This window comes from Propithecus coquereli, unplaced genomic scaffold, assembly GCF_000956105.1.
Source record: "Propithecus coquereli isolate 6110/MARCELLA unplaced genomic scaffold, Pcoq_1.0 Scaffold3, whole genome shotgun sequence".
NCBI classification, from domain to species: domain Eukaryota; kingdom Metazoa; phylum Chordata; class Mammalia; order Primates; family Indriidae; genus Propithecus; species Propithecus coquereli.
In genome coordinates this window covers 3,571,712-3,592,452 of record NW_012148618.1, presented here as the reverse complement: position 1 = coordinate 3,592,452, position 20,741 = coordinate 3,571,712, and the positions used below count along the sequence as shown (strand labels likewise).

General features: G+C 34.3%; 2 protein-coding genes across 2 annotated transcripts; both read right to left on the bottom strand.

Moving 5' to 3' along the window:
• Positions 1–15: 15 nt before the first annotated feature.
• On the bottom strand, positions 16–957 carry LOC105814203 (olfactory receptor 4K13-like). Its single transcript, XM_012649103.1, has one exon. The coding sequence runs from the start codon at positions 955–957 to the stop codon at positions 16–18; it is 942 nt and encodes a 313-aa protein (XP_012504557.1).
• Positions 958–10,302: 9,345 nt separating this feature from the next.
• LOC105814359 (olfactory receptor 4L1) lies at positions 10,303–11,241 on the bottom strand. Its single transcript, XM_012649286.1, has one exon. The coding sequence runs from the start codon at positions 11,239–11,241 to the stop codon at positions 10,303–10,305; it is 939 nt and encodes a 312-aa protein (XP_012504740.1).
• Between the last annotated feature and the right edge of the window lie 9,500 nt (positions 11,242–20,741).

The following is a 20,741-nucleotide window of genomic DNA, read 5'->3' as shown; positions in this document are numbered from 1 at the left end:
TATTACAAACAGAATTTAAGGAACCAGCCAAGAATTAATATGCTGGCTGTTCAATCTTTTAATGGCTGCCTTCATTTCCTGATTTCTCAGAGTATAAATAATTGGATTAAGGAGGGGGGTGATTACAGAATAAAATACAGAAAGAAACTTATCTACAGAATAACTGTTGAATGGAAAAGCATAGATGAAGACAGCTGGGCCAAAGAAGAGAGTTACTACAGTGATATGAGCCGACAGTGTGGACACAGCCTTAGCGGATGCACTGGAGGAGTGCTGCCGGATGGTGACCAACATGATGATGTAGGACGTGAGCAACAGAATGAAGCAGACCAGGGACAGGAGCCCACTGTCTGCAATCACCAAGAGCTCCAGGATATAGGTCTCAGTGCAGGCAAGCTTGATGACCAGGGGGAGGTCGCAGAAAATGCTATCCACAACATTGGGACCACAGAAAGGTAAACCTATTGTGAAAACCATTTGGCTTGTGGTATGTATGAACCCAATTGTCCATGAGAGCAGGAGAAGCACAATGAGCACTCTGTGATTCATTATGGTCTGGTAGTGCAAGGGTTTGCATATGGCAACATACCTGTCAATGGCCATAGCTATCAGGAGAGACATCTCACCACCCCCAAAGAAGTGCATAAAAAACATCTGAGTCATGCAGCCCCACATGGAAATGGTCTTGCGTTTTCTAAGGAAGTCTGCAATCACTTTGGGAGTTGCCACAGAGGAAAGACATAAATCAAAGAATGATAAATTTGCCAGAAGGAAATACATGGGGGAGTGAAGCTGGTTATCAAATATCACAGAGATGACAATAAGAAGGTTTCCCACTACAATGGCTACATAGACAAGAAAGAAGACTGCAAAGAAGAGAATTTGGATTTCTTGGGAACTAGAGAGTCCCAGCAGGATGAACTCAGAAACACTCGATCCGTTATTTAGGGTATCCATTTTTCCATTTGCAGGAGTTTGTCACAAGTTGTCTAAAAGAAGGGAACACACAGAAAATCACAGAGACTAACAAGACAGTAAACCTAATCATTTTATGCATTGTATTACTTACTCAGGGGAACCAACCCTTTTGGTGATGTGACTGTTTTGTAGCTATTCCTTGGTATTTTTCAGTTCCAGATATTTCACAGGATCACAAAGCCATTAGAAACTGTGGTGGATATAGAGCAATAGATCAAATTTGCCTCTTGGTTAATACATGGTAGGGTCAGTAGGATATTTGAGTAAACTTAGTATCCCTTCATTCTCAGCTCCAGAACTGACAGTGAATGAATACTTAGCTTATTAGAGTAGTAGAGAAGCCTTTTGAAAAGCATCATGGCAGTAGATTTTCATCTTTTTGTAGCTCTCAGGAAATACAATGATAGGCACACTTTTGCTGCATTCTCATTATGCACTAAAAAGTCTGAGTTCTATGTCATATTAAAAAGTATTCCTTGGGGGCTGTGGCCCCGGCCCATGGGCGGGCTGGTGGGCACTCCCCCGCATAAAAAAAAGAAAGTATTGCTTGGATAACAAAATGTGCATAGTGCATTCCTCTAGAAAACTACAAAATACTAATTAGAGACTATACCCATATTGTTGATGTACAGTTGAATGTTTAGACAGGTATATTGTTAATCGAAATTAAACCCAATCATTAAGGAAAGATTAAGGTTTTAGACCTGAATAACCCAGATTGATTCTCAAAACTATAGATGTTCATTCTACATATTGCCTCACTCTTCAGTTTGTGTAGTTAACAAAGTAAGAGTATTCCATTGTCCGTTCTCATGCAATTGTTGCAAAATTTCATGAAAAGACCATTTGTAGCTGATACCCCAGTTTAATGCATATATTTTCACATGTATTGTGTGTATACAAATTCCAAAATCACCACCATCAAGGCTAAGGCATAGTGAAGTTGACCACTTTAGTCTTGTTCAACTTTTCTCCCTCAAAGAGGTGTAAAGAATGAATTGAATCATTAACCTCTGCTTACTTAAAGTAAACAAAAATGACAGCAACAAAATGACGATGTATTGCTTAAATATTTGTTTCTTCACAATTGTTTTCTCTAAGGTTCATTTACCCTTCACTTTCTCCCAGATGGATATGAGGTGACTCACCTAATCAAAGTGAATTTTAACAAGTAAATACTTACATTTAAAGATGTCAGGGCACAACCTACAGAAATCCATTCAGTTCAGAGCCTCCACTTTTGACTTCGTGTAGGTCTATTATCCAATTCTTTATTACGGGCTTGTTGCTCACATCCAGTACTTGTTTTTATCAGAGTCCTAGACCCAGACCCAATGATTATTGTGAGGAAGAAAATCAGATATATGTGCTTTTTCTTTGTACGTTTTAGTCTTTTAATCACACAGTTAAATTTTTAAAATGCAGTTTCTCTAGCTAACAATAATGAACATCTTTATTTGCTCATTGTGCTTGTTCTCATACAGTAAGACAATCATGTTCAGCTACTGCCTGTGGATCCTTGGTGTTTCTACAAAGTATCATATAAGTAGATTTGCAAGAGCACATGGACCTGCAAGGATAGAGTCTCACATTACTCAATTTCTCCAAGATCCTTCTAGCTAAATGAGTGCTTAAGTATTTAGTCATTTTTAGGCTGTTTGCATAGAAATATTAAATTTCTTCATATGTTTCTCCTTTTAAGTTAACAAGTGTAATGATAGCATCATTTATGCTATATTATGAATGGTATCATTCTATGATTTTTTTATCTTAGAAAGAATGAAGCTACAGATCAGGCATTTTATCCTTGCAGTCTTATTATTTATCTGTGTCTAAAAATAATTGCATACCTAAAAGCAACAAAGTGACTTTCTTTACATTATGCAATAATTCAAAGAATAAAATAATCCAATCTGATCAGTGTATAGCTTAACAGTTTAAACATACATAGATCCCTGTTCTCTAAAAATGTCTTATTTGGTTTGGATTGCTGGACTATTTTCTTAACAACAAATACAAAAATGCAAATTTTTGTTTTTGTTTTTTCCAGTCGTAACAAAATCTAATTCTTTCCAGTTTAATCTCCCCTTTTCCAGCCCTCTCCTCAATTGTGATTTTGGCATTTGTATTTTATTACTTATGGTGATACATAACACTGGAAATGCAAATACTGTGACAGATGTAGTATATTGATAGAGTAACATATCAGGGTTATGTAACCTACCAGCTTGTGCTTGGCCTTAGGAAGTAACACCATTATGCAATCCTGTATGCCGAATCTTCATCATCCAGTGATTTTTTTTCTGCTCTGGATTTGAAAGACAACAGTATTTAAATATATCCATTAATAAGAGGTAAAAAAGAGAAAACTAACTTGATTGCTATTTACTTCCTCAGAGACTGGCAGTGAAAAAGCCATAGGGATTGTAAAAATAGCCCTTCTGCCATTACAGAAAGTAAGACACCATTTTTCAACTGTCAAATTGGTAACATTTTAAAGGCAACAGTCAATACTCAGGAGGGTGTAGAAAGAGAACCAGAGATGAATTGTGAGATTTTTGTGTGGCTGTCATAGTTTAGCTGTAATTATTTTCTATAATAAACATCGATAACTATTCTATTCAGACAAAATATTTATAGTAATTTTAGATTACTATATTAGATTAGCAATTAGTAATTTTATTCTAGATTCTAGATGAGTAATTTTATTTTATATTGACATAAAAATGTATGTATTTATGGTGCACAACATGATATTTTGATATATGTATACATTGTGGAAAAGCTAAATCAAGCTAATTAACATATGCATTAACTCATAATTTTTTTATGTGGTGAGAACAATTAACGTCTACTCAGAAATTTTCAAGAATACAATATATTGTTTTTAACTATAGTCATCATAATGTACAATGTATCTCTTGAACTGATTCCTCCTATCTAACTGAAATTTTGTGTTCTGTTACTAAAATCTCCCTCATACCCTCATAATCCCGTCTCTGGTAACCACTACTTTATTCTGTTTCTATGAGTTTGAATTGTTTTTTTTTAGGTTCTACAGATAAGTGAGATCAGCTGGCATTTGTCTTTCTATGCCTGGCTTGTTTCACTTCACATATTTTAATTTGCTCCAGGTTCATCCATGTCATAAATGACAGGATTTCCTTCTTTTTTTAAGCCTGAGTAGCGCTCCATTGTGCATATATACCACGTTTTCTTTATATATTCATCCCTTCATAGACATTTAGGTTGTTTCCATATCTTGGCTACTGTGAATAACGTTGCAATGAACATGGGAGTGCAGCTACATCTTTGACATATTAATTCCGTACCCCTTGGATATATTCCCAGTAATAGGATTCCTGGATCACATGGCAGTTCTATTTTTCATTTTTGAGGAACCTCCATACTGTTTTCCATAATGACCGTAACAATTTATATTTCCACCAACAGTGTACAGGGTTTCCCTTCTTGCTACATCCTAGAACTCATCAATACTTGCTAACTTTCATCTTTTTGATAATGGACATTCTATCAAGTATGAGGTGGTAGGTGTTTGTGGTTTTAATTTGCATTTTTCTGATGATTAATGATGTGGAGCATTTTTCATACACTTTTTGGCCATTTGTATGTCTTCTTGTAAGAAATGTCTATTTCTCTACTAATTTTTTAACCAAGTTATTTGTTTTCTTACTATTGAGTTGTTTTGAGATCCTTATATATTTTGGATATTAACCCCTCATTATTTTGTAAAGTGTGTCAATATTTTATCTGCTTTTTAAAGTTGCTGAATGTGTATACATCATCATTGGGCCTCATCTTGTTGTAAATAACCCCTTATTAGATATATGCTTTGCAAATATTTTCTCTTATTCTATAGGCTGTTTCTTTACTCTGTTGATTGTTTCTTTTGCTGTTCAGAAGCTTTTTAGTTTGATGCAATCCCATTTGTCTGTTTTTGGTTTTGTTGCCTGTGCTTTGTTGGGGTCATATCCAAGAAACTGTTGCCCAGAACAATATCATGAAGGTTTTCTTCTAGAAATTATACTGCTTCAGATTTTACATTTAAGTGTTTAATGCGTTTTAAGTTGATTTTTGTACATGATATGAAATGAGTGTAGAATTTTGTTTTTCTGCATGGGGATATCCAGTTATCCCAACACCGTTTATTGATGAGAATGTCTTTTCCCCATTGTGTGTTTTTGTCATCTTTGTAAAAATCAATTTACTACAAATGCGTGGATTTAGTTCTGGCTCTTTATTCTGTTCCATTGGTTTATGTGTTTGTTTTTATGCCAGTACTATACTGTTTTGATTACTATAGCTTCGCAGCATATTTTAAAATCAGGTTCTGTGATACCTCCAGCTTTGTTCTATTTGTTTAAGATTGCTTTAGCTCTTCAGGGTTGTTTGTGGTATAATATAAATTTTAGGATGAATATGAATTTTCTATTTCTGTGAAAAATGTCATTTAAATTTTTCTTTTCTTTTTTATTTCAAAATGTTATGGGGTTGCAAATGTTTTTGTTACATGGATACACAGTACAATGCTGAAATGAGGGCTTTCAGTGTGTCCGTTACCTAGACAGTGTTCATTGTACCTGATAGGTAAGATTTTACCCCTTACTTCCCTCTCATCATCCTCCCCTTCTTATCTTCCAATGTCCTTTACATCTCTTTGTGCCCGTGAGTACCCATCCTTCACCAATCATTTCAATTTTGATAGGGATTGCATTGAATCTATAGATCTCTTTGGATAGTAGGAAAATTTTAACATATTAATTCTTCTAACCCATGACCACAAGATACTTTTCCATTTATTTGTGTCTTCTTCAATTTATTTCATCAATGTTTATAATGTTCAGAATATGGATACTTCACATCCTTGATTAGATTTATCCCTAGTATTTTTTGTAGCTATGGTAAATAGAATTGTTTTCTTGATCTCTTTTTTGAATAGTGCATTATTAGTATATAGAAAAGCCACTGATTTTTGTATGTTGACTTTGTATGCTGTAAATTTAATGAACTCATTTATTAGATATAACAGTTTTGTAGAGTAGTCTTTAGGGTTATGTATAAGACACACGCACATATATATCCATATATAAGGATATTTATGTCCTTTAAGGGATATATAAGATCATGTCATCTGTAAAGAGAGATAATTTAACTTCTTTTCTGATTTGGATGTCTTTCCTTTATTTTTCTCGCCTAATTTCTCTGGATCAGACTTCCAGTACTAGGTGGCTAGAGTGGGCATCTTGTGTTGTTCCTTTTCTTAAAGAAAAGACTTTCAACTGTTCAGCATTGATTATGATGTTAACTGTAGACTTGTCACATATGGCCTTTCTTATGTTAAGTACATTTCTTCTATACCTAATTTGTTGAGTGATATTTTTTGAAGTTTTAAAATTTTATTTTTATTTGACAAATAACAATTATACATATGTATGAGTCATAATGTGATATTATGATTTATGTTTAAAATATGAATTGATTAAATCAGGCTGATTAACAAATCTATCACCTCACATACTTATCGTTTAAAATTTACTCAGCAATTTTGAGGTATAAAATGCATTATTATTTATTATAGTCAGGGAGATGTTGAGAGGGTTTTTCAACCATAAAAGGATGTTAAATTTTGTCAAATGCCTTTTCTGCATCTATTGAGAAGATTGTATGGTTTTTGTCTTTCAGTCTGTTAATGTGGTATATCACATTTATTTGTTTGTGTATGTTGGACCATCCTTGCGTTACTGGGATAAAATTCCACTTTATCATGGTGAATGATCCTTTTAATGTGCTTTTCAATTGAATTTGTGGATATTTTGTTGAGAATTTTTGCATCTATATTTATCAGGGATAATGACATATAATTTTATTTTCTTTCATTGTCCTTGTCTGGCTTTAGTATCTGGCTTTATGCAATGAGTTTGGGAGTATTCCCTCCTCTTTAATTTTTGGAAGGGTTTGAGAAGGATTGGTGCTAGTTCTTCTGTAAACGTGTGGTAGAATCCAGCAGTGCAGCCTTCAGATTCTGGGCTTTTCTCTGATCAGAAACTTTTTATTACTAATTCAATCTTCTACTTGTAATTGGTCTGTTCATATTTTCTATTTCTTCATGATTCGGTATTGATAGGTTGTAGTGTCCAGGAATTTTTCCATTTTATCTAGGTTATCCAATTTGGTGGGGAATAATTGTTCATAAGAGACTCATGATTATTTGTACCTATGTGGTATCAGATGTAATGGTTCCTGTTTTATTTCTGATTTTATTTATTTGAGTCTTCCTTTCATTATTCTTATTTAGCCTAGCTAAATGCTTGTCAATTTTGTTTATATTTTCAAAAAATAAGCTTTTAGTTTTGTTGAACTTTTCTATTGTTTTCTACTCTTTCTTTCATTTATTGCTGCTTTGATCTTTTTTATATCCTTCCTTCTACTAACTTCAGACTTAGTTTGTTATTCTTACTCTGGTTCCTAAAGGTATTACATTAGGTTGTTTATTTGAGGTCTTTTTTTCTTTTTCTTTTTTGATGTAGGTATGTATTGCTCCATATATATATATATATATATATATGTATGTGTGTGTGTGTGTGTGTATGTATATATATATACATAAAGCAATATATATATTGAGAGGGAGAGAAAAAGAGAGTGTGTGTATATATATACATTTTTCCATTTCTTTAGGGTCAACTCCAGGGAAATTATTGTGTTCTTTTGATGGTTATTTATCTCATTGTTTTTGTTTTTTTAAGCACTGATATCTGCACATTAGTTTTTCAGAATTTTCAGGTTTACTTTGGTGCAGCCTGTGAGAATAGAGCACAAGAGCACTGGATGGGTGAAGTTCAATGGTTCTGACATGAGTGAGGATGTGGCTGTGTAGTCTCAGGGCAGCTCCATTAGCTGAGATCAGTGTTGACAAAGATTCCAAGGATTCTTGGCAGGCAATACCGTAGATGTTCACAGTGGAAGTGAGGGTTGATGGTATCTTCATTGGAAATGGCTGGTAAGGTCCTCCTAATCTTTTTCTCCCACTGCAGAAGCTGTGGCTGGTGGGATCCCCCTTGGCAGTGTATCTAGTTTGTGGGTCCATTCCAAGTGACAGTGGCACTGGTATCCAATGAGTGGTGTTCCTGGAGTGGCCATGAAGCTGAGGCCTGAAGCATGTGCACACATAGAGCAACTATGGCTCTGGAGTCCAGGGTGGTAATGGCACTGGTATTCAGGGTGCAGGAACCCTCACTGCCATGTTGATAATAGTATGTAAAACACAAGTTCTTGTGAAGCAGACAGGGAGCCAAGACCAAGAACACAGTACGCACAGAATTATAATGTCTCCAGTGTTGGGTCAAGGTCTATATCTCTGGGTGAGTGAGTGCCCAGAGAATGGACATATTCTGAGAGATTTTAGCTCTAAGGCCCAGAATGTGAACTAGCTTACTATGGTGATGGATCAGGTTTCTGAGACATGAGTGGGTATGGTTCAGCAATAGAGCCTAGGTCTAGAGTGTGGGCACTCATGGAAAAGCTGTGGCTCAGGCGTTAGGGCATGTGCTGTATTGGGAGAGGAGGTGGCTGCAATCTGAATGGGCACAACAGTAGCTACTACTTGAGGGGCTTTGGGGTATGCAGCTGCATCTCCATCTCTGAGGTTTCCCAACAGGAATGGCTACTTGGTTACCTCAGTGGCAGAAGATGCCAGTGTCCTCTTATTACTTTATTCTATTAACTTGAGATTTTTGAACAATATCGAATAACGGTGGTGACAACTGGCTATGGCAGGCACATTAGTTTCCGAGTCATGATTCTTTTTTTTATTTATAATTGAAATTGTATATTCTTTGGGGTAAGTCAGCTATATTCTTCCATAGAGGTTCAAACTCTGTCCAAAAAGCACTAGTCTAGGCCAATCAAAGATCTTTCATTTCACTCATTAGATACTAGGTTATCAATGGGCATATACTTTGTGCCAGAGACTTATAGTATCTTCTGAAAAGCTATTCTCTCATTCTTCGTTAGTAATAGATACTTAATTCAGTCAGGGCACAATGTACAGCCTACCTTATAATTAGACGAAGCAAATAACAAAAAAGCCATATTATTGGGTAGCTCTTTGGTGAAAATTCTTTATTGGAGTTGAGTCACTGTATGCCCACTGGTATGGAATATTATACAAAATAAGTAAACATGCTTTTGTTTTTTATGTTTATTTATTCTGGTTTGAAAGTCAGCTTTGCATACTTACATTCCTCAAACTATTTGGTTTCAAAGACTGCTCTTTTAATTTGTATTACAATTATAAATTCTTTATTGGAGCTCAGTCAGTGGCAAGCTATACACTTTGCCTTTCCCCAACCCCATATTTTCTGGGTTCTAATTTGGAAAAGAGAAATAACTTAAGTATTTAAAACAGAAATAATTTAACTAGTCACTCAAGTGACAGCATGTCTGAGATTTTAAACAGGGTGTGTTCAGAGAAACCAAAGATTACCATCAATTGGAAGTCACCATCACATTTAAGCTAGAGGGACAAGAGAAGAGATAGTTTTACCAAAGCCCAAGGGAGGGTGTGTCAGGTATTAGTTTTCTCTTAATATTTCTTCCCTGATGAATTACCACAAATTAACAGACTTTTATGTAAATCCCTTGGGACAGTAAAGCTACATGGAATATTATACAAAATAAGGAAACATGTTTTTGTTTTTATGTTTTTTATTCCAGTTTGAAAGTCAGCCTTGTGTACTTACAGTCCTCAAACTATTTGGTTTCAAAGACTGCTCTTTGCAGTTGTATTGAAATTGTTCTTCCATTGGCTTTTTCCTCTGGCATCTTATATTTGTATTCACTATACTGTTAAATTTACTGATTCATTCTTAGTTTTTGCCTATTGAGTCAAAAAACTTAGAATTCTATTTTTCTAATTATTAACATTATTTAAACCATGATTTATTCATGGTACCTGGCTTAAATAATAATATAAATTTATTAATTTGATTAATTATCAATGCCTATTAAAATCATATCTAATAGTAGTCATATAATTTTATAGTTTTTTTACTAATGAATATGTATATTGAATGTCTATGAAAAAATACTCAATGATTTTAAATGTCTATTTTGCCATAGATCTCTAATTATCCTCATATGTTACAATAATTTTAACTAGGAATTTAAAGTAATTTAGTATTAATTTTGTCAGCATCGGTTATGATTCTAACATTAAAAAAGTGAAATGCCACATTCTACATATCTATTCAAATTATCATACCATAGTATTTGAAAGTTGTGCTAATTATGTAGTGCTAAAGCCTAGAAGTTCTGTGCAGAGCTAACGTGATGGAACAGTAATTTTCTCATGGCCCCTTGCATTTTCTGATTTCTCAGGGTGTAAATAATAGGATTCAGTAAGGGTGTGATAACAGTGTAAAATACAGCAAGCGTTTTATTGCTTGCCAGCGTACTGAATGGCCAGGCATAGATAAAGATACAAGGTCCAAAGAACAGAGTGACCACAATGATGTGGGCAGACAATGTGGATAGAGCCTTGGAGAGTCCTCCTGATGATTTTTGTCGTACAGTGACCAGAATGACAGTGTAGGAGATGAGCAAGAGGATGAAACAGATAAAAGAGAGCAGCCCGCTGTCAGCAATGACAAATAATTCCAGGGCATATGTTTCAACACAAGCAAGCTTGATCACGAGGGGGAGGTCACAAAATATGCTGTTTATGACATTGTGGCCACAGAAAGGCAAGTTCACTGTTAACACCAATTGGCTCATGGTGTGTATAAAACCAATGATCCATGAAAGTATCACAAATCCATTCAGCAACCTGTGGCTCATGATTGTCCTGTAGTGCAGGGGTTTACATATGGCTACATATCTGTCAAAGGCCATGGCTAGCAAAAGAGTCATCTCAGCCCCTCCAAAGAAGTGCATAAAGAACATTTGGGCCATGCAGCCCCATACAGAGATGGTCTTGTGCTTACTGAGCAAGTCTGTGATCATCTTGGGTGTAGTGGCAGTGGAGAGGCACATGTCCAAAAATGAGAGGTCTCCAAGGAGGAAGTACATGGGAGAATGAAGAGTCGAACTAAATATCACTGTGACTATAATGAGAATGTTTCCTACTACAGTAGCACCATAGATTAAGGAAAATGTCACAAAGAAGAAAACTTGAAGTTCCCGTCGTTCAGAAAATCCTAGTAAAATAAACTCGGTCACTACAGATCCATTTTTAGCATCCATTTACCCAACTCAGAGAGGTTCCAGAAGTTCTTATATATGCAAAAAGAATAAAAAAATAAGCCACAGTTAGGACCAATATTTTCTTATTTCTGCAGTTGGTGATAATAGTCTATACTATGAGAGCATATAATTTTAAATATATCAACACATCAATGTTTATAATTTGAGATTAGTTTATGTATCACATCTCTTTGAAACAATATTCTTATAGACACAGAGCAACTAAAAAGCATTTGAAGGAGTGGAAATTCCATTTTCTAATGTCTGATTCTATCAAATGATACTCTTAGTAACTGATCTTAACTTGGTTACTAATTTGGTCACATATAGATTAAATAGTAATTAATTATGATTTATGTTGACTTTTATTATTATACTATTTTGTACCTACACTTCTTGAGATTATGTAATCCTGATATATATGGAATATACAATTCTTGTAATGTAATGAGGAATTACATTGTCCTGTATCTGTGAAGTAATTTACAAAGGGCATTCTATGATCCTAAAACAAGCAAACAAATAAAAACCAAGCACATACATACAATTTAGGAGCTAATTTATACATGAAAGAAAGTCTTTAAATTCATTAAAAATAATTTTTCTTTTTAATTTTTCTTGTGTATTATACAGACATATTTTGTTTTATTGTGCTTTATTGCTCTTCATGGATACCAACTTCCTTTCTTCCTTCCTTCCTTCCTTCCTTCTTTCTTTCTTTCTTTCTTTCTTTCTTTCTTTCTTTCTCTTTCTTCCTTTCTCTTTCTTTCTTTCTTTCTTTCTTTCTTCCTTCCTTCCTTCCTTCCTTCTTTCTTTCTTTCTTTCTTTCTCTTTCTTCCTTTCTCTTTCTTTTTTTTCTTTTCTTTCTTTTCTTTTCCTTCATTTCCTTCCTTCCTTTCCTTTCTTTCTTTTTCTCTTTCTCTCTTTCCTTTCTTTCTTTCAACAAATTGAAGATTTGTGGTAACCATGTATCCAACAAGTCTATTGGCACCATTTTTCCAACAGCATGTGGTCACTTCATGTCTATGTGTCACATTTTGGTAATTCTTACAACATTTCAAAATTTTTCGTCATCGTTATATTTGTTATGGTGATCTATAATCAGTGATCTTTGATGTTATTATTTCAATTATTTGGGGACACCACAAACTGTGCCCACAGAAGATGGAGAACTTGAGCAATAAATGTTGTGTATGTTCTGACCCATCCACTGACAATTCCCTCAACTCTCTCCTTCTTGAGCCTCCCTATTCTCTGAGACACAACGATATTGAAATTAGGCCAGCTAATAGCCTTACAATAGACTCTAAGTGTTCAAGCGAAAGGAAGTGTTGTGTATCTCTTACTTTAAATCAAAAGCTAGAAATGATGGAGTTTAGTGAAAAAGAAATCTTAAGAGCTGAGATAGGCCAAAAGGTAGGCCACTTAGGCCAAGCAGTTAGCCAAGCTGTAAATGCAAAGGAAAAAAAGTTCTTGAAGGAAATTAAAAGTGCTAGTCCGGTGAACACATGAATGATAAGAAAGTGAAACGTCTTTGCTGCTGATGTGGAGAAAGTTTTAGTGGTCTGGATAGATGATCAAATCAGCCACAACATTCCCTTAAGCCAAAGCCTAACCCAGAGCAAGGCCCTAGCTCTCCTTAACTCTATGAAGGCTGAGACAGGAAAGGAAGCTTCAGAAGAGAAGTTGGTTCATGAGATGTGAGGAAAAAGCCATCTCCATAACATAAAAGTGCAAGGTGAAGCAGCAAGTGGTGATGTAGAAGGTGAAGCAAGTTATTCAGAAGATCTGGGTAAGGTAATTGACGAAGGTGGGTTCACTAAATCAGAGGTCCCCAACCTTTCTGCACCAGGGACCAGTTTCACGGAAGACAATTTTTCCACAGACTGGGGTTGGGGTGGGAGGCTCAGGTGATGATGCGAGTGATGGGGAGAAGCTGCAAATACAGATGAAGCGTCACTCACTCACCCACCACTCACCTCCTGTGAGTGGCCCCAGTTCTTAAATTTCATGAAAGACAAATTTTGCGTGGAGAGACATAATTATCAAATAAAAATAGCAAATAAACCATGTGAGAAAAAATTTGATTTAGTACGGGGTATATGCAAACTGTAAGAGTTTTAGAAGAATGGAGATCAATTCCAAGTGACACTTTTAGATATGACTTCAGGGTTGGTTGTTATTATTTTCAAAACACTTAAATTTTCATGGTCAGCAAACAAAATAAGATGAGGCATAGAAAAATGTGAGAATCTATAAAAAAAAGAATTAAGAGCAGTAAGTAGGAACAGTGGTCTATTTAGAAAAGGGACCGAATTAAGATGTTTAGATGAATAGAAAGTGTCTGTTCTCTTTTCTCCAATGACCTGCAATTTTCTCCTTGTTTTCATTTCTCTTCAGTTTCCTGTCAAAATATCCTATCCTTATTCAAACTTAACTTCCTCAATTGTTTTCCTATCTTTGATATTTTTAAGAAATGGATATTGCTTACAAATTAGAGAAAAGAAAGATAAAAATGATGCCATTCCTGTAGGTCAACCTGCAGGAGCACACTGAGTGGGTGCTCAGCGTAGGCTGTTGTCCCAAAAAAGCGTGCAAGGATGGCCATCACAACACACCATCTTTGCAGGATCATGTTACATGCTTATCATGAAAGGGAGCAAGAATTTTGCTTTTGAGGCTTTTGCAACAGTAATTGTAATAACTAGATATACTTTGCACAAATAAAAAGGATTGACAATTGCTAGATGAAATGAATATACCAGCTATAAATTGGAGATGAATAACTTTGCCATGTGGAATTTTATGCCCTGTGATACAATGAAAACAGAAAAAATTGCATAAGAAATCAATATAATTAAGCATAAACTGATAAAGAAAGCTTTATTTTGGCCTTTTATTTTATTTGAGAGGAAAAGCTGGCATTTATTCATGCTAATGGCTTTCCTAGCATTTGTTTCTCTTACTACTCTCTTCCCTTTCTAAGCAAGCTTTCTAAAAATATCTCTTCAGGTCTACACATAATACAGTACACTTGTTATATTATTAGTGTACAAAGGCGATGTAAATAAAAGCAAATAAATTATATAGTTTTGATAGAAATTCTATTACTGAGGAAAATGTTCTTCCCTTTGAATAATCAATTGCACATTTTACTATAGCTACTTTCACTCAACAATTTATGATAAGTTCTGGAGGAAATTGAAGGTAGAATAATAATATTAGAGCCAGGAGGAAACTCTCTAATCTATTATTCTTCACATCTTATTTAATAAATGAAAAATCAAGACCTACACAATTAAATAAATCTTCCCAGGTCTTAGAGGCAGGACCACTCCAAAAGGTCGTGGTGAGTATTAGGTGAGATTGTGTGGGCACAGGCTCCTGGCCAGCCACAGGATAAGCACTAAGCAGGTATGTGCTGCGTGTGAGTCATTCATGTAAATCCAAGATTACACTCCCAAGAGATTTACATATAAATCTGTATTAGGAAAGAAACAAGTCAAGACTTGTTTATTAAGTAGTTGGATATGAACATTTTTGGTCTTGGCCACCTGTATACAGTACATATTACTTAATGTAAAAATAATTTATTCAAGCAAATATTTGCTTCTTTTTTCATTATAGCCATTTGAAGAAAATAATTTCAATCTTGAGTGATTTTATGTTTTGTAAAAATTATCATACTTATGCTAAAACAGGGATGGACTTCAAAAACATTATGCTTAGTAAAAGAAGCCTGATATACCAAAGACCACATGGATAATTCCATTTATATGAAGTGTCTAGGAAAGGCACATCCATAAAGACAGAAAGTATATTAACGGTCACCTTGGGCTGAAGAGAGCCTGCAAATGAGCATGGGGTTTCTTTGTGTAGTGGTGAAAATGATTTAAAATAAGATTGTGGTGATGGTTGCACAACTATGTAAATATAATAATAATCATTGCAATGTGTACTTAATTAAAATTGGTGAATTTTATAGTGTATGAATTATATCAATAAAACTTAAACCATTGTACTTTGCTTTGTTTTTTTCTGTAAGCTAAAATTCTCTTAAATAAATCAATTTAGTATTTTTAAATGCAGTTTTCTAGTACTGTCCAGCTGCTTGAACTCAGATGTATTTCACTCCAAAACATTCAAGGACATACTACAATCCAACCCAATCTAGTTTTGAAGTTTCTTAAAGTCTTCTATTTTAATTTATATTTTTAGCTGCCTTGTGTATTTGGAAACTTGCTATTATGCTTTTCCTACTATTAAGAATACTCATAATGAGATTCCTGAATTATTCACATTTTCTATGTTGTCTTGAATATCAACATTTTCTAAGCACTTCTCCCTCTTTACTTATCTGAGATCTTATTTGTATTTATGGTCTAATGGTGAGTTTTACACAATGATTTTGTAAACACATGGTGATGGTCACAGCTTCCCTCTCTCTCCAGTTCCCTCTACAATTGCCAATATGGTATGCTTATTTACACATTCAGTCAATACCTGAAAGTTGAGAAAAAAAAACCCCATTCTGCAAAAAATTATGAGTTGTTCACTTTTCCATTATTTTCAATCATAATATGAATTTTCTGAATTATCAGGATTTATCTTTCTTAATTGTATTCATCATACTTAATTACTTATTATTTACTGCCAATTTTACTCTGCAATATCATCTGATGATGTGTTTCCATTTAATTTTCATAGAAATTGTTGATTCCAGCTCCTTTTGAAATACTGTTTTGTATCTCCCAGTTAGAGAGGACAAATCCTCTCTTAACCTTATCTTAAAAGCCAAAGACTTTTCTTTCCCGTCCAATCAAAATTGATTAAAATACCATCCTCAGTGTATTAAATTTCTAACAAATTAGAGCTCTACAATATTTTCACTTACTTGTTTTAAAGGCACAGTATAAGGAACAACATGTTCAAGAGATTGTTCAAAATTTAAAATGTGCTGTTTATTTTCTGTGATGCTCTGCATAAGTTTCTGCGTACTACTTTCTGCCTCTTTTAAAAAGATGTGAACCACTTTGGGTGCAGATTTGCTGGAGCTTTGGGAATCCAGATTTCGCTGGGAGTTGTTAAAGCACTGAGGCATCTGCCTTAATGTGACCAGAGAGATGTTTACACCTAATTTGTGGCTTTTAATATGCTATGGTTCTTTCTGAGTGATGGCTTGATTAAAATAGCCATGAGAGTGTTGGTTGATTGGCTGTGAAATACTAAGTGTAGACAGCTTGGATTTAATGGACCTTCCTTTCCCTCACATTACTCTTAAATTGTCCTCTTATCTTCTATCTAGCAACTTTGTGAGTAATTTTTAAGAATAATCTCCAAACTTTTCTGAGCCCAATTCCTCAATATAAATAATTTAATGCGTATATGTTATAAATTTACAATTAAAATTGAATATTATGTGCAATAGAAAACATTAAGAAAGTAGAAATTTTAAAGGTAAATTGCATTAAATAACTTATGTTTTAATATTATAAATGATACAACTGTTTTGTGCTCACTGAAATATGAGCATTTTTTTTATTTAGGTACTTTGCTTTGAGATATTCAGAGAATATCTATATATGGCACAAATTAGCATCATAATAATTATCCATTTCATTATAAAACATTATAATAAATACTTGTGTCATAAGGTGTTATGTTTACACAATTAATCACATTGATAAATCTGGTATACTTTGTACCACAGGATTCAAATTCTGTTTTAATAACTTTTCAACAAAGAATATTATGAATAAATTCAAATTAGTTGACATTTATTGCTTATCCCAAAGCCCTTTTTTAGTTACAGTTAAATTCACAACTTAACCCATAGATTTTTCTCATACACATTGCTTTTATTAGTCATTACAGTTGATGAGAAATTTTTATGTATAAATATTAGAATCATTTATACCTTTATATAATGTTCGGTAGTATTTGCTAACAAGATATAAATTTTACTTATCGTCATATTTCTCATTTTAGCCATTTTTACTGAGGCAGAAAACAAATATTTCCTATGGCTTTTGTTTTTTTGCTATTTGGTAAGAAACATACAAAACACTTTTTATTACATTTAGTAAAAAATTTAAAGCCCCCCATTGATTATCCCATAACTAAGAATATTACAAGGAAAATTGCATAGACTTATTTTGTTTTATATATTTACTTTTTAAATGTTTCGCTAGTCATCATGACTTCATAGCGATACTAGCTAATAAATCAAGGCACAATATAGATTGTTAATAAGAATGGAAGTAAATCCATATTGTAAAAGAATGTTACTTTAAAATTTAGAATGTTGTTAGCCCACTTATTGTCAGTTCCGATAGTTTATTGTTTTTTTACTTTGTAATTTAGCTGACAGAGTTCCTACCATCTGCAGAATTGTCCTTCTCCAATATAGTCATTCACCTGAGTTTTAATAATTAGAACAATCTTTATCCAAAGGTTGGAAAAATCTTTTTTATAAATCCGTTCTAAATTTTTGGAGAACAAATTGAGTGAAAATAAGATAATACAATCTTTAAGTCTCCCTCTTTCCCTTAATTGGGCACACTTCAGTTCCAATACATAGCATTATATTCAAAGCAAATGAAAGAGAAGAAAACTCCTTTCAACCCGTCTGCCTTTTGGTTAACTCACACTTTCCTCAGAAAACTTTAAACACCATGTGTGACATATGACCAGGTAACATACAGATTGAATTAGGGCACCAGAAATAATTTGTCTATTGAATATTAGTAAAGTTTTTATTTTAATTTATCTTTTCAAATTGAAAGAGAAATAGATGTTCTTATTTTTCTTTTCTTACTTGATTGTCTACAGCCAGCTTTAAATGTATTCACTCTACTTTGGGAAAATGGATTTAAGTAACTTAGTTTTCTCTTTTGGGTCAACTATGGATTCTGACCCAATTAAATATTCCCCCAGGACCTGTGCTGCCTGGATTAATAGTTCTTTATTTCCTGTTTAAATATTCACCCTAAGGCACTGACTAGGCTAAAATGCTGTGATTCTAGTTCAATATTAACTTTTCCTAAATTCAAATCTATTTTTATAAACTAATGTAAATAATGTTTATATTAGAATTCTAACTGGTTTTCTTGAAAAAAACCAGTGATTCTTGAAATATTCTTTCCCTGTCTCACATGTTTAATACTCTCAATTCATATTCCTTTTCCTAAATTCAAATCTATTTTTATAAACTAATGTAAATAATGTTTATATTAGAATTCTAACTGGTTTTCTTGAAAAAAACCAGTGATTCTTGAAATATTCTTTCCCTGTCTCACATGTTTAATACTCTCAATTCATATTCCTTTTCCTATATATTCATTAGTAGCAGGGGTTGTGTTTATCATGCACTTTACCCTTAGTTTAATGTCTTACTTTTAGTGGATTTGATGAATTTTCTTCCTATTCTCTAATGTCCTTCAACATTCTGGTGTTGAATATACTCTCTCTTGATTTCCTCTAAATATTTTACTGGGAGACAAATTTAACTGTTCTAACTTCAAATTTGTTTTCTGGCAGCAGGAGTACTTATAATATAGATTTTGTTCTAAGAAATAAAGAAACTATTCATAAGTAAAAGGGGCTAAAATGTGGCCTTGAAGATAAGTATTGGATTCAGAAACCTCAGACCTTTATTGAACTCATACTGTATGTCAGGAACTTGTCCTCAGGGAGCTAAAGTCTAATCGTTAGAGACTGACCCCAACTAATGCAATGCTAAATGTAATGATAACAGTTTGCCATCAGTCAAACTCTGTTTTGTGGAGTTTGCAAATTTCTCATAAAAGAAACCACCTCTCCCAAAAGAGGAAGTTGTGCCTTTAATGATAAGTATAGAATTTAATAATAAGCACAGAGAAGCTAGAGGAAGATTTGAGGCAGAAATAATGATAGGTAGGAAGGCATGGAAGCCTAAAATATTTTGACATATTAAGTCAACAGAAAATATCTTGTATGTTTGAAGTATACCATACAATGGTGGGGTGGTGAAGAAGGTAAAGTTTTTTGTTGAGGACAGAAAGGTTAAGATAAGAACTTTGAAGGGTCTGAAATATCAATCAAAGCAAATTGGAATATATTCTATATGTAGTGGGCAACTATCGAAGTGGTAAAATAGAGACTATGAAGAAAATTGAGTTTGCATAAGGTCATGGCAGTTTCACTGAGGAGAAATTACTGTGTTATTCCAACAGTTTAAGTAAGAAATAGTGAAAGATTAACCTGAGGCCATGGAGGGTGATGAAGAGGAGGGTATGATTAAATTATCAGGTAGAATTGTGAATATTTGGCAACAGAGTTGTATCACTGATGACAGTATATACAGAGTAGAGTGCGGAGCTCCAAAATACTATCTGAAGATTTTCTGCATCAGAATCAGATGCTTTTGGAATAAAAAGTGGGGGCTTTTGGAATGGCAAAGTGAGGAGCCTGGTGGAAACTCTCTCCCCCCGACCCAGCCCAAAAAAATCTGACTAGAGAAACTTCTAAAAGAAAATGTTTTACAGTCTCAGGAAATTGTCTGAGGACATACAGAAAATGGAGAAACATTCATTCAAGAAAATCAACTAAATCTTGATAAGATCAGCAAGCCTGTGGTTTTAAGCCACTACCATTATCTCGCCTCCCACTTTTCTCCTAGCCCCATAATGTGGAAGCTCTACTCCAAGCAGGAGTGGACAAGAAGATAGGATTCCTTCTCCCCACAGCTCCCAGTCTAGCGCTGTGATTTTACACCACAAGAGATAAGTGTTGCAGAAGCTTCATTTCTTGTAGACTCCAAGGAGAGGACTGAGACTATCTCTCCCCACCCAGCACCTAGAGCAGAAGCTTTACTTGAGACATGCCACGCTGAGAATGGTAGGACTCTGTCATCATCTCTATCTTCTAACTTGCTTGTGGAGCAGAAGTTTATGCCAGAAAGAGCAAGCTGAGATGACGAAGGACTCAGCTCCCCCAGTGCCCACTCTAGAGCAAGGCTATCACTTTGGGAGAAATGGGCTACTGCAAGAAACAGAGGCAGAGAAATGTAAGGCTTCTCCCTTTTTTCCATCTTCCAATATCACATGAATGTCTTTCACTGGTAGAAACTCACAGGAATAAGTTTGCAAGAAAGTTTAGAAAATGTAATTGCCGAGCTTGTAGTTCTCTATTGCAGAGAGGAGACTATAGAAGAACTAACATGGGGCTGAAAGTCAATGGACAAAGATTCAGAATGTTCCCCTTTTGTCTACTCAGTGTTCCTACATACCATTCTACCTTTATTTAAACTTGCAAAAAAATGAAAATATGCATCTATTCAGCATACACATTAAGAGATTTTTGATCCTTTTTTCCAAATGGAAAGACAAAAATTGCCATTGGTTACTATATCCATTTCTGTGTGGTATTGATTATCTTTTCTAATTTGGTCGTAATCTCACATAAATATTCTGTAACTTCGAGACTAAATTGTAAAGTTAATCACCATCTCCTTGAAAAGG